The sequence below is a fragment of the Bos javanicus genome, chromosome 19 (genome assembly GCF_032452875.1).
Source record: "Bos javanicus breed banteng chromosome 19, ARS-OSU_banteng_1.0, whole genome shotgun sequence".
Classification (NCBI taxonomy): Eukaryota; Metazoa; Chordata; class Mammalia; order Artiodactyla; family Bovidae; genus Bos; species Bos javanicus.
In genome coordinates this window covers 18,624,694-18,638,255 of record NC_083886.1, presented here as the reverse complement: position 1 = coordinate 18,638,255, position 13,562 = coordinate 18,624,694, and the positions used below count along the sequence as shown (strand labels likewise).

Here is a 13,562-nt window from a genome sequence, read left to right as displayed (position 1 = left end):
TCTTCCCGATCCAGGGATCGAACCCACGTCTCCCTCATTGGAGGCGGATTCTTTACCGTCTGAGCCACCAGGGAAGCCCAGTGAGCCGCAGAGCCAGGATGTAAACCAGCCAGCGAGCAGCGGAGTAGACCCGCTCCGGGACCAGCCACAATGCGGGGCCGCGGGGCGCTCCCCAACCCCAGGGGACGGCCAGTTCCTCGGCGCCCCCTCCCCGCCCCGCCCGGCCCCCGCGGGGGTGCAGGGACCGCCCGTCGGGTCGCTGAGCGACTGCCCCGCAGCTGCCCGGGGCCTCTCGCGGCCCCAACCCCCGGCCGGCCCGGGGGCCTGGCGGTGACGGCGGCGCCTGGCAGCGGGGGATTTGGATGCTCGGCCCGCGGCTCCCCCGCCCGCGCCGCCGCCGGGGGCTTGGCCGCCCGGACTTATCTCCGCGCCTTCCCGGCATGCCCCGCTCGCCGGCGGCCGCCAGTCCCGCGCCCCGACTCGGCCATCGCGGGGGGCCCGGCCGCGGGAGCGCCCCCGCCTGCGTCCCGGAGCCGCAGCCGCAGCCGCAGGTGGGTGAGCCCGGCGCGCCGCGGAGCTGGGGCCCGGGGCTCCCAGCCCACCGCCCCTTCGGAGCGGGGTGCGCGGGGGTGGGGGGTGGGGGGAAAGGGTGCGGCGGGGGAGGGGAGCCCGGCGCCCGCGAGCGGGCTAAGTTGGAGCCGTGCGCCTCGGAGCCATCGGGCCCCGCGTGGCGCGCGCCGGGGCGCGTGGGGTTCCCTCCCGACGACCTGGGTGTGGGGTGGGTGTTCTGGGTCGGGGCGGGGGGCGGTGCGCCGCGCAGAAGGAAGGAGATGGGGTCTTGGGTCTTGTTTTCTCCTTGTGGATTTAGAACCCACTAGAGGGAAACAGAATAACTCATCCGGAAACACACAGAAAATAACACAAAGAAAAAGGGAAACACACGAAGAAACACTCACGCAGACCGATCGCGGAGAGAGACCGCAACGACTCGAGAGAAAAGCTGGTGCACGCAGAGAAACACACCCGAAACTTCGCACTGGAAGAGAGGAAACAAAGCGGGTGGTCTTTGGAGACCCAGGGCGGGGGGAGGGGAAGGGAAACGCCGAGAAAGCCTGAGACTAGGGGAGGGGAAAAAGAGCCGGGAATGGAGCGGAAAGCTGAGCGAGGGCAAGTGAAGAGAGTGAGAAATGAGAGGGGAAGGAAAAGAAAAGGGCTGAAGGAGGGAGCCCTTTAGGAGGGACAGTACAGAGAAACACATCCACGGTCACCGAGCAGGACACCCCCACGCCTCCTCCTAACACAATCAGAGATGAAAAAGATAGAGCTCAGTCTTCTCACCCTTGTGGGCAAGTGCACAGCCAGGTGGGACAGCAGCTCTGTGAGTCCTCTGAGCCGGCTTCATTGGCACTTTGAGCCAACCAAGTCCACCCGGAAAACTCCTATTCAAGCGTCAAAACCCAGCTCAAGCATCACCAGCTCTGGGCGAAAAGCCTTCCCAGAAAGTATCTTGCAAACACTGGTACTCTCTTTTCATGTACTTCTGGATGTGGCACATGCACACTAAGTTGAAATGGTTTGTCTGTCCTGAGTCCTGGAGTTAGAATTCTATGTCAAAGCACCCTTTTTTACAGGTGCAGAAATTAAAGCCCAGAAAGGGAGGAAGACTGGCTCAGAAGGACACAAGTGGGAGACCTACAATGAAATAACATTGTGAATACATACTTCTCTGAGATGCCATTGCTTCTCCAGCCTGTGAGGTTAAAATAGGTGTGAAATAACCTCCTAAATGAAAACAGGCAATAAACAGACGACAGACAGTTTAATACCAGTTGTAAGTTTCCAACGGGACTTCCTTGGTGGCTCAGTGATAAAGTATCCACTTGCTGATGCAGGAGACATGGGTTCCATTCCTGGATCAGGAAGATCCCCTGGAGAAGGAAATGGCAACTCGCTCCAGTATTGTTGCCTGGGAAATCCTATGGACAGAGGAGCCTGGCGGGCTACAGTTCATGAGGCTGCAAAGAGTCAGACACAACTCAGTGGCTAAACAACAGCAACATTTCCAAGACTGAAACTCAAGATCAAAACTTACCCTAGAATGTTTAGAATCCTCTTTTCTCCTTAGAAAGGACAAGGCAGGTGATAATCTGTCTCCGTTTGAGTGGATGACTTTATGCTTCCTGACTACATAGACTTGGACAAATTACTTAACCTCTCTGGGCCTCAGTTTTCTCAACTGTAAAATGGGGATACTAACACCGTCCTCATAGGATCGTTAGAAGGATAAACACGTACCACCAAGTGCCTGGCACAGACAGACCCTCAGTGAATACAGTCCCGCCCTTCTTCTTAGGTGGGTGTTCCTTCTGGTGCCTGGTGTGGATACGGAAACAGCAGCGCTACTGACAGTATATCCTTTTGTCCCGGGCCGAAGGGGCCATCCTGCTCCAACTGGGGAGCAAAGGCTTTGATTCGGTTGGCCAAGAAGTTCATTCAAGTTTTCCCATAACATCTTCCACAAAAACTGGAATGAACTTTTTGGCCAACCCAGTAGTAAAGGAAAAGATAACATTTGGGGCATGACCTAAAATGTGTCTTGATTCTGTTCAGGCCCTCGGGTGTCCACAGGTGGAGCCTTCCGCTCCACCTTCCAGCAGGTAAGACCCCACTCTTTTGCTGCTGCTTCACCAGGCTGCTCAACCCTTGTGTCTTTCCAGCTTCAGCCCATGAGGGGGACTGACCAGGACTGAGGGAGCCAGCTGGAAGCATGGAGACCGTGGTGATTGTTGCCATAGGCGTGCTGGCCACCATCTTTCTGGCCTCCTTTGCAGCCTTGGTGGTGGTTTGCAGGCAGCGCTACTGTCGGCCTCGAGACCTCCTGCAGTGCTATGATTCCAAGTGAGTGGCCCAGGGAGGGAAAGGACGAGAGAGGAACTGTGCCCTGAAGCCCCAACAAAAGAGAAAAGAAGTTTGGTGCTGGGCAACTGTCACTCAACTTTTATCTCGAAAATGGTACCCTAAGGCTGTCATTCCCAGTAAAGATCTCAGAGCCTAAGAATGTTCCATAAGCTCCCCAGCATCCTGAACTGCCTTGGACTCTGTCTGTGAACTTGTTCATCTAGCACCCGTCTATCCCCAGCTGTCCACTTAACAACTGAGCAGGCCAAATCATGGACAGAGGAACCTGGTGGGCTACAGTCCAGGGGCTCACAAAGAGTTGGACACAACTGAGCGACTAAGCATAGCACAGCACAACCCCTTTCTAACCAACCTCGTGCGTCCGTGAGTGCTGAGTCGCTTCAGTCGTGTCTGACTTTGCGTGACCCTGTGGACCAGAGCCCGCCAGGCTGCCCTGTCCATGGGATTCTTCAGGCAAGAATACTCGAGTGGGTTGCCTTGCCCTCCTCCAGGGGATCTTCCTGACCCAAGGATAGAACCTGGGTCTCTTATGTCTCCTACAGTGGTAGGTGGGTTCTTTACCGCCAGCACCACCTGGGAAGGCCCCCAACCAACCTCATAGGAGCAGAAATCTGATGCCCCGCACTCCAAGCCACACACTGAAGCAGTAGACACTTGGGGGTTGCAAAACCCCAGCATAAGATCATGTCTCATCTCTGCGCAGATTTCTTCATGATGTTCTTCACATGAAACCTACTTGGTAATCAAGATCTTATTTTCAGGTTAGGGATATTTTAATTCCTACATCCCAAGGGACACTGACCACTAAACCCTGAGTTTCTCTTACCCCTTTGTTTGAATCCTATCAGCATGTCTGTCGAGTGGTCATAATTAGTAAATGCCCATTTGTGTGACCCAGGAAAGCTCTGCGATGGTGTCTCATGTTTTCAAGAACCCTGTTTTAAAGTAGGAGGTGTTTTTACATCCCCCTCTTCTCTAGTATAACTTGGAGGGGGTAGGATCATGCGGGTGGACCAAGGTGGCTCCCAGAAGCTGATTCTACAGAACTAGTAGGGGGTGCAGGTCAGTTTGGGTAATAGGAACTTGAGCTTCTCCATAAAAGGTAGGCTTGAAGGGGAAACAAGTTACAAATGGATGTTTTGTCCTGAAAAAGCATCCCTGTGTAGGATATCTTTGTGATGACTATGGTTGTAGCCCCGCCTTTCTCTGAGCAGCTCTTCTTGTTGTGTGTCATTTTTTCTTGTGTTCCTGTGCCCTGCCTCCTTGACTCACTCCCTCACCATGTGCCTGGCCCGCACCGAAGTCCCACTCACCTTCGGTTTGGATCTAGAACAAGTTCTTGCTTTCACTTACTCATTCCACTTATCCTTTCAGAGGGTAAGTGGGCCTTGATGAGGAGAGAGTCGGCAGGAACCCACTCACCTGGGCTCTTCCTTCCAGGCCCATCGTGGACCTCATTGGCGCCATGGAGACCCAGTCTGAGCCCTCTGAGCTAGAACTGGATGATGTTGTCATCACCAACCCTCACATCGAGGCCATTCTGGAGAATGAAGACTGGATCGAAGATGCCTCGTAAGGCCTTGGGGACTGTTCGCTTTTCTCTAGCCGCCAGTGGGTGGCGAATTGGGCTCCTGGGTACCCTTTCCTGGCTTCCTTTGCCCGAGCTTGGCTGAGCACCCTGGAGCACTGTGTCCATTGCTGCTTTCCCCTACCCTCACTGTGGGGGGACCTAGAGTGTGACACCACGGTGATTGTCCTCACTTTCCCCATTTTGCAGACCCAAACACTGAGGCCTGTAGATGTGTGGCAGAGGTGTTATAAAGTCACCGTGATGTGCTTGGGTTATCCTTGAGGTGCCCGTGAATATGGCCCTCAGGCTCCAGGGATGCAGTCTTTGTCTCTAGGGTCCCTCGGGGATCCCTCCACCCCGCTGCGGGTTCAGAAGTGTGTGTTGCCCCCTTCCCTGTCGCTCAGCCCTTCATTCACTGGGTGGGTGTTAACCGGTGTGATGTGCAGGCTCTGGGCCAGACAATGCAGCTTTGAAACTGGTGGTGGAGACAGAATTCTACTAAATAAGACTATTTTGGAAATGATGGAGGGAAGGGGTGGGTCTCTGCAGGTGCAGTGAGCACACGGAGGAGGCGGCGTCTATGAAGTTGCTGGGCTAGAGGAGCGGGGTGGACCTCTAAAGGCTTTCCCAGAGTGGGCGCCTTTCGTCCCAGGTCTTTTTGTTTTCCTTTTTTTTTGGCTGCATCTGCAGCATGGGGAGCTTCTCTCCGGCTCCTACTGGAGATAGAACCCCTACTCCCTGCAGTGGAAGCTTGAAGTCTTAATCGCTGGACCGCCAGGGCAATCCCTTCAGGACTTGAAAGATGAGTTCACCAGGCAGAGGATACGGGGAAGGATTCCCTGGGTGGAGGGAACAGTCTCCGAAGCTCAGGTTGTGGCACTAGCTGGAGGAGTCTGTTGGGTGCTGGAGGGGAAAGGGGAAGACAGGGGAAAGAAAGGGCTTCCTGCTTTAGCTCCTGGGCTTGTTCATTTTACCGCTGAGGTGTCCCGGCTCTCAGGTGGTGTCCAGCCGTGCCTGGGGGTCAGAGCTGGAGGAGGCATGGAGGTGGTGGCTGGAGGGAGGTGGGCCTCTCTGGATAAGCCCTGACAAATGCTTCTTGTCTCCCCAGGGGTCTCATGTCCCACTGCATCGCCATCTTGAAGGTAATACTCTTCGATTTCCCCAGGAGAATAAGGGGGTGGTCACCAAAGCATCTGGGTGCACAGACTGTCCAGGAGGAGGGACTTTGGGAGGAGCGCTGATCCCCGCAGGAGGCCTCTTGTAACTCTTGGAGTTCCTTCTGTTCATTTCCGCTCCTGGTCTGTTCTCCTTTGAATTCTGGAGGCCCTTTCAAAGGCTTTACTCCACCTGATCCTCACAGTACAGTGGCCGGTGGAAAGATAGCAGAGACAGTCACCAATCACATGTTCACTGACCAGGCAGAAAGCTGTGTGCAGAATAGCAGAGCAAGACCGCAGCCATTTGGGGGAAGGGCAATTCTCAGCTTCTCCTGGACACTTGCATGAACTGAGGGCTCAGCCCTTGAAGCGAGTTGAGCTCTGTATTAGGGCATCTCCAGTTACTAGAAAGTTCCTCACCAGCCCTCTCTGTGACAGTGATCAGCCAGACAGGACAATCAATCAGTGTTAAAAAATCCAAACCGTGATACTTCAGCCTGAGAGCAGACTGTTTTTTGTTTTAAAGCCAACAGCCTCCAGGACAGGGTGGAGAGTTGCATCCAATTTGCATTTAGGGCAATTTTTACAGTTTTGTGTAATTTTTATAGTTTGGGGTAATTTTTATTGTTTTGGGATAATTTTTACAGTTTTAGCATTTGCTTACCAGTTCTTGCCTGACATTCTCAGACTTATTAGGACAATAATAATATTGAAGTGTTTGGCCAGTGGCAAATATTGTTCATTTCAGTAGTAGCCTGGGAAACCACACTTTTCTCTCTTTGTCTAGCAATTATTCAAGATCTCAAAAAAGGCAGCTTTTTTGAAGTGTGTGAAGTGTGTCATTTGAAAATGACACTTAAGTGTCATTCAGTACAAAATATTAAAAAGTCATTTGTCGCACTTCTTCTTTAGCTATTCTTTTAGGGGACAAAGAAGTGCCTGGGAAGATGTTGTCCCAGAGTCCAGGCTTATTGTTGAGTTCCAAGAAGCTCTTTTTAAAAAACTTTATTTATTTTTAATTGAAAGATGATTGCTTTACAATACCGTGTTGGTTTCCGCTATACAGCAACACGAATCAGCCATAGGTATACATATGTGTCCTCCCTCTCGAACCTCCCTCCCACCTCCGTCTCCATCGCACCCCTTTAGGTTGTCTCAGAGCCCCGGTTTGAGTTGCCTGAGTCATACAGCACCTTCCCACTGCCTGTCTGTTTCACATATGGTGATGTGTGTTTCCACGCTACTCTCTCCACTCATCCCACCCTCTCCTTCCTCCCCGCGCTGTGTCTGTAAGTCTGTTCTCTATGTCTGCATCTCCCTTGCTGCCCTGCAAATAGGTTCATCAGTACCGTCTTTCTAGATTCCGTTTCTGTGCGTTACTATACGATGTTTGTTTTTCCCCTTCTGACTTACCTCACTCCGTGGTTACAGATGGGGATGGACAGGTCTAATGACTGGAGCAGCGATGCCACATTACGTCTTCCTTCTCCCAGCTGGGATGTGTCCTATCTTTGGGTTTTGTCCCCTGCCCTTATCTGTTAGAGGAGGGGGATGAATGACAGCTGAGGTGCGGGATAAATCAGTCGTAAGGAGTCTTACTGGGCTCAGTGGTCCATCCTGAGACCCTCTCAGCTTCCTCTTGAGTGCTCGAAGCCCTGCTGCTTGGCCACCTGCCCTGGAGACCCTGTGGTGGGGCCTCGAGGGAAGGGCCTGGGCTGTCCCCTGGGTGGGCTCTCGGGCTTCTTTCTGCCTCTCTTCCAGCCCCATGTATATGTGATGAAGTTGATGGAAATTCTTCCCCAGGGACAGAAGCACATCCAGGTTCTGACACTGTAGGGGGCACGAAAGTGAGGAGCAAAGCTTTAGGGGTGGCCAGCGCGCTGGTGGATGACGAGGAAGGCCGTGTGTCCCAGTCTTGCCATTTTCCTTCTCCCCCCCCCCAGGGCCCTTTTATCTTCCTCATGACAAACATGCTAAAATGTTATCCCAGAAAATTGTTGATATAAATTCTGCTTATCTGGCCATGTTTCTGAGGATGCCTGCAGAGATCTTTATCATTTTGGAAGACAAAGCCAGGAGGTGAAGGAATCGAGAGAGAAAATAGGTTTTGGCCCTGAAGGGAGAGGATGAAGTTAGAGCACATGATTTTTCTTAGGACAGATTATTTCAGCTCAGACTTCTCTTAAGCCGAGAAACCCTGGCCCTGGTCTGAGGTTCCCACCCCACCCTCCTTACCCGGCCGTGTCCTTGGGTTTGCCTCTTCCATCCCTCTCATCTCTGCATGCTTTTCACTTCAGTCTGTCCTTGAGGTTAGGGGGGCCCAGCCGTGGGATGGGGGGTGGTGGTGGCGTGTTTGTCTTCGTGGGATGGCAGAAACCCTCGGGGCTGGGTCCCCCCCTCATCACCTCTCTGCTCCCTGTTGCGGTAGATCTGTCACACTCTGACCGAGAAGCTCGTTGCCATGACAATGGGCTCAGGGGCCAAGATGAAGACCTCAGCCAGCGTCAGTGACATCATTGTGGTGGCCAAGCGCATCAGCCCCAGGTGAGGTCCCCACACTCCAGGGTGGCGGGGGGCCAGAAGTGGGGGTGGGGGAAGGGATAGGCTCCCCTGAGCAGCTTCAGGGGCAACTTGAATGGTTTATGCCCCACACATTCCCAGAGAGCCCAGGAGGGTTTAGAGGCTGGGAGACTTTTCAGGCTAGGGTGGTGTCACAGGCTCCCCTCCCCTCTGGTGTGACCCCTCCCATAGGTTTTTTGGGAAGTGCCAGCATATGACTAGGGCCCCCCAGCTCCCTCTTCCTCAATCCCATGCCAGCTGGGGCAGCTCTCCTTCCCCTGGGCACACCTTCCCAGGCTCTGGGCCAGCAAGCGCACTTGCCACTGGTGCCCACACCCCAGTGAGCAGTGAGCTTCCCGTGTGCCCCACCCCAGCTGATATCTGTACTGAGACCAGCCCCGGCCCCATCCATGGCCAGGCCAGCAGCCCCCAAGCCCGGGTGGGAGGTGAAGGGATCATTCATATCTCCCAGATTCCAGGCTGTCTGCAGAATCCCACGTAGGAGGCAACCGGCCGGACTGCAGGCGACAGCAGCTCCACCCCTTCTTCATCTGGCCTCCGTTTTGTGAAGAAAAGAAAGCTCTGTTTCTTAGAGGGAAGGGTGGTACTAAGTTGGGGCTGCCATCTAGTGGCTGGTATGTGGATGTGCCTGAGCCAGGAGTTTTTTTCCCCAGTTCAGGAGGTTTTCTTAAATCAGCCTCCTGAGTTCCAGGGGTCCTCACTTTCGCCTGTGGGCTGGGATGGATCTCAAGGAACTAGTCCTCGGAGGGAACGTGAAAGAGTTGGTTAAAGAGTTGGTGCACTTGAACTCCGTCCAGGGAGTTCACTGAGTTGAGACAGTGGGAGGGAGATAATCCAGAAGGATCTGAGCTGTCTCTGGAGCTGTCCCGGGCGGGTGTGGCTACAGGAATGGGATCAGCCTAGGTTGGCCCCTGGCCTGAAGTGGACCCAGGCTCCGAGCAAGCACCAGCCCTTCCTCTAGTATATGCTGGACTTGGCTCATACTTCCTGTCACTTCTAAGAGCCGTCCCAGGTCCTGGCAAATTCCTGTGACGCCAGGATACAAGGCAGCATCACCGGGGGGCTTGGAGAAGGAGACAGAGGGCGATTTCTGAGTCCCAGTGGAGTCCTGGGGGGTCAGGCCTAGCAGCGGTGCTGGAGCGAGGGTGTGAAAGCGCTCAGAGGGTGGACCTCACGCGGGGAGCTCACTGGCCCGTCCTACTGAGCACCTTGGACTGCTTCCAGAATGATCCCTTCCATAAATCAGTCAGGGTCCTTGCTCTCTCTGCCCTCACACATCTTATATCCCCATGGCTTTTCTTATTCTATTTTGTGCAGTGTATTGATAGCATACTAGTTTCAAGAAGAGTGGCTTCAGCTGCTGCTGCTGCTGCTAAGTCGCATCAGTCGTGTCCGACTCTGTGTGACCCCATAGACGGCAGCCCACCAGGCTCCTCTGTCCCTGGGATTCTCCAGGCAAGAATACTGGAGTGGGTTGCCATTTCCTTCTCCAGTGCATGAAAGTGAAAGTGAAGTCGCTCAGTCGTGTCCAACTCTTAGCGACCCCATGGACTGTAGCCTTCCAGGCTCCTCTGTCCATGGATTCTCCAGGCAAGAGTACTGGAGTGGGTTGCCATTGTCTTCTCCTACAGGGTAGGAAAAAGGGCTGGCCAAGTTGGGCACTGAGTGACCATGTGTCTGTGCTTCCTCATCAGCCCCTCAGCCCCAAGACAAGGACCTTCAAGCCTGTTTGCAAGTGCTTTTGGAATCAAACAACTCATCGTTATTTTTTGCTTCTTGACTAAATGGTCCAGGAGCAAGAATTTGAATGAAAACATTGAATCATGCAAATGAGGATGAATAAGTAGTTCCTTCTTGAATTTGATTTTTTAAAAAATTAACTATGAACTGTATCATGTGCTGCAAGAAATCCAGTGGAGCAGTTTGAACCCAAATTAAACTTGGAGCATTTTTTTAGTGTTCTGAATATCTACCTGTAACCATTTTTTTAAAAAAATACAAAAGTAATAAGCACTTGTAAAAGTTAAAAATTGCAGAAATAGAGAATCTGAAAAGTGAAGGGACCCACCACCCCCCAGTCCCACCCCATCCCAATTCCTGGAAGTAATCAATCACTGTTCAATGGTAAGTATTTCTGCAGACTGGTCCCTCACTTCCTGCCAAATGTCATAGCTATTGTTTATTCATTTTTATGCAAATAGGATCCATCAGACTTTATATCTTGTTTGGCAGTTTGCCTTTTTGATGATAGTAGTATATCTTGAACATCATTTCACATATGTGAACTTGTACTTTTTAATCCATTGGAACTGAAAACCAGAAGAAATATTCTCTAAACAGAAGTCAAAGTCTTTTTAATTAATTAATTTTATCTATTTAGACTTTTAAAATTTATTTTCATTTATTTGTTTTTAAAAGATTTAATTTTTCACTTATTTATTTGGCTGCCCTGGGTCTTTATCGTGGCATGTGGGATCTAGTTCCCTGACCAAGGATCAAACCTGGGCCCCCTGCATTGGTAGCGCAGAGTCTTAGCCACTGGACCCCCCAGGGAAGTCTCTGAAGTCTTTCTGTTCAAGTACCTGTCCGAGAATGCAGTTACAGAAAGTCACTAAAGGCTGGGTCTGGAATGTCTAAAGAGAAGCTTTGGGGTGAGGAAAGGAAGGAAGGAGAAAAGGCCATAAGAAAAGGGAAATACTGAAAACCTTTTGCCTCCCCTCAGAGTGGACGACGTTGTGAAATCCATGTACCCTCCGCTGGACCCAAAGCTGCTGGATGCCCGGTGAGGGGTGGGGTGGTCGTGTCTCTTTTCACGCTGAAAGCTCCCCATGTTATCAGATCTGTGAGGTTGGCTGTTTTGGTGGTGGTGGAGAAGGCTGCTTTGTTGGGTTCCCAAGACTGCCCCAGCTTTGGGTACCATTCACTTCACTGTGAAGGGTCAGCCAACCAGTGAGCCAGGCCTGGCTGGATGCTCGTGGCCAGAGTTCTTCCTGAAACCCCAGAGGAGCAGGAGGAAGAAACAGTCTTAGGTTTTGAATTTTCTGTGATGAAACGTCCATCCAAGCTAAGTCCTATCTGCACCTCCCCACCCTCCCATTGCCCCCATGGCTCTCTCTGCTCTTTGGACCCCTGAAGCAGACACGCCTCAGCTGTGAGTACTGCCCAGTGGGTCGCTGGTGTGGGTGGTGGGCAGGAATTGAGACTGGAAGTGACAGGTCAGCTAAAGCTGTGCTCACCTTCTCAGTACATGCCCAGGAACCCTGTCTCATGATCGGCCCTCATACACAGAGCATACTTACACTTTTGAGATTGTTATGTTCCTCTACCAAATGCAAACCCACTTAAAAAGAAACACAACAAAGCATGTTCCTTTGTCTCTCGGATTTATATGACTGTTTCACAGGCCCATTGTGTAATAATTGCCAGACAGGCTGTGGGTCACAGCAATTCTGTTGGTTTCTCTACTCTACTTCTGTTACTGCCCAGCTGTGTTCGTGGGCTCGTCATCTGTAATGCATTCCCAAATGCATCATGCGTACTCACTATTTAGAAGATGCTCTACAGTGAATTTTTCAATACTGAAAAAGCAAGCCACCTCCTCTGTTTGGTTTGCAGTTAAATTTTTTGTGAGAATGTGGTAAACCAGCACTGGGTCTTATTGATTCAGAATCAATACATGATGCCCAAGGTGGGGTATGAAGATCCTGTCTTTAAGTGGGCAGCAGCTGGAGATGTGCTTATCCCATTGACTAGACCCAGACTGTCCCACAGAACCCTCTTCTGGGAGATGTTATTGGATGTGTTGCAGAACATGGGCTCCCAGTCTTAAATAAGTTAGTGAGACTCAAAGAGTATTACATTCTTTTCCTAGAACTTTATCATGTGCATCATCTGAGAAGGGCTTCAGCTACCTTTGTTTAACCCAGATGTTCCCAAATTTATTTGAGCATGGAACCCTTTTAAAATTACATACCTAGCCACCTCTTGAGGACGGGACTCCAGCTTGGGGAACCCTAGTCTAGACTCTGTCCCTTTGGGCTTTAGGGCAAAGTCCCTTAGATCCTAGGGAAGCTGATCCTGTTTTTTTTTTCCTAGGACAACTGCCCTGCTGCTGTCTGTCAGTCATCTGGTGTTGGTGACCAGGAACGCCTGCCACCTGACCGGAGGCCTGGATTGGATTGATCAGTCGCTGACAGCCGCCGAGGAGCACTTGGAAGTCCTTCGAGAAGCAGCCTTAGCTTCTGAACCAGATAAAGGCCTCCCAGGCCCCGAAGGCTTCCTTCAGGAGCAGTCAGCCATTTAGTGCCTAACTGGCCAGCAACTGGTCACAGGGGCCAGTCTGCTGCCATGACTGGGTGGCTCAGCTGAGCCTTCCGCTTCTTCCTGTAGAGTTAGTTGCTCTCCACGGCTGGGGAGTCCAGCTGTGTTTGTGTAGTAAAGCAGTTGGTGCCTCTGTTGTAGTTACAAATGGCAGCTGGTAAGTGGCAGTCTAATCCCACAATTAGGGGAGATGACAGTCACCATCTGTACAGCTGAGCTTTGAAAACGGGAGGACTGTACGCTGTATTTAGCTCACCTAGTGCTTTCAAGAAAATCCAGCCACCGTCTTAAGCATCAGGAGGTTTCACATTAAAATCAGAATTTCTGGCTTCTCTCAAACAATCAGAACATGATGAAGCAGCTCTGATCTGCATTTTCCAAAGTGGACAATCAGTTGGAACTAAAGAGGAGTTGCCTCTCTTGACAATACTTGTCCATTTTCGTTTATTTGTGTTGTGTGTCTGGTCCCTGAGGATCTGAGTGCCTACTTCACTTTATAGGTTTGGGTTTGAAGGTGAGCAATGTAGAGTTGATCATTCCCTTATCATTATGCCTGCAATTTTACCTAGCTACCACTAGGTGGAGAGTAAATACATACTTAGCTTTCCCTCCAGCGTGTGGTTATTGAGTCAGATGCAAGTGTGTGGTGTGATGGGACATATCTGAGAACTGAGGGTGGAAGGAGAGGGGCTGTGACTCTCGAGGATGCCTTGTGGGTCTGACTCAAAATATTCAGAGACCTCCTCCCCAGAGTTCAGACAGGTGAAAATACCACCAGGCGGTAGTTTCCACACTAGGAATGACATCCACAAAAGATGGGTTCCCATTCCTTTGGTATCTGTTTGGCAGTTATTGAAAGGTGAGGACCATTTTTTATGATTTGAGACCTTTGGAGGACCCAGAATCACAATTGCCTAATCCAGTGTGTGTTCGTGGCTCAGTCATGTCCAACTCTTTGCAGCTCCATGGACTGTAGCCCGCCAGGCTCCTCTATCCACAGAATTCTCCAGGCAAAA

General features: G+C 51.6%; 1 protein-coding gene across 3 annotated transcripts; it reads left to right on the top strand.

The window, feature by feature from the left end:
* The first annotated feature begins 461 nt into the window (after positions 1-461).
* TMEM98 (transmembrane protein 98) lies at positions 462-13,153 on the top strand. 3 transcript variants are annotated; one of them, XM_061390406.1, is made up of 7 exons: positions 462-551; positions 2,718-2,898; positions 4,360-4,491; positions 5,598-5,631; positions 8,075-8,190; positions 10,949-11,008; positions 12,322-13,153. In XM_061390406.1, exons 2-7 carry the CDS (start codon positions 2,768-2,770, stop codon positions 12,527-12,529), a joined length of 681 nt encoding a protein of 226 aa, XP_061246390.1. In that variant the 5' UTR covers positions 462-551; positions 2,718-2,767; the 3' UTR covers positions 12,530-13,153. The 3 variants fall into 3 exon arrangements, with proteins under 3 accessions (XP_061246390.1, XP_061246389.1, XP_061246388.1); XM_061390405.1 differs by having other exon boundaries at positions 547-619; XM_061390404.1 differs by lacking the exon at positions 462-551 and adding an exon at positions 1,845-2,353.
* The last annotated feature ends 409 nt before the right edge of the window (positions 13,154-13,562 follow it).

Coding starts and splice junctions, on each gene's coding strand:
- TMEM98 (XM_061390406.1), top strand. CDS start 2,768: ATGGAGACCGTGGTGATTGTTGCCATAGGCGTGCTGGCCACCATCTTT. Junction 4,492..5,597: donor GACTGGATCGAAGATGCCTC/GTAAGGCCTTGG, acceptor TTGTCTCCCCAG/GGGTCTCATGTCCCACTGCA. Junction 8,191..10,948: donor GCCAAGCGCATCAGCCCCAG/GTGAGGTCCCCA, acceptor GCCTCCCCTCAG/AGTGGACGACGTTGTGAAAT.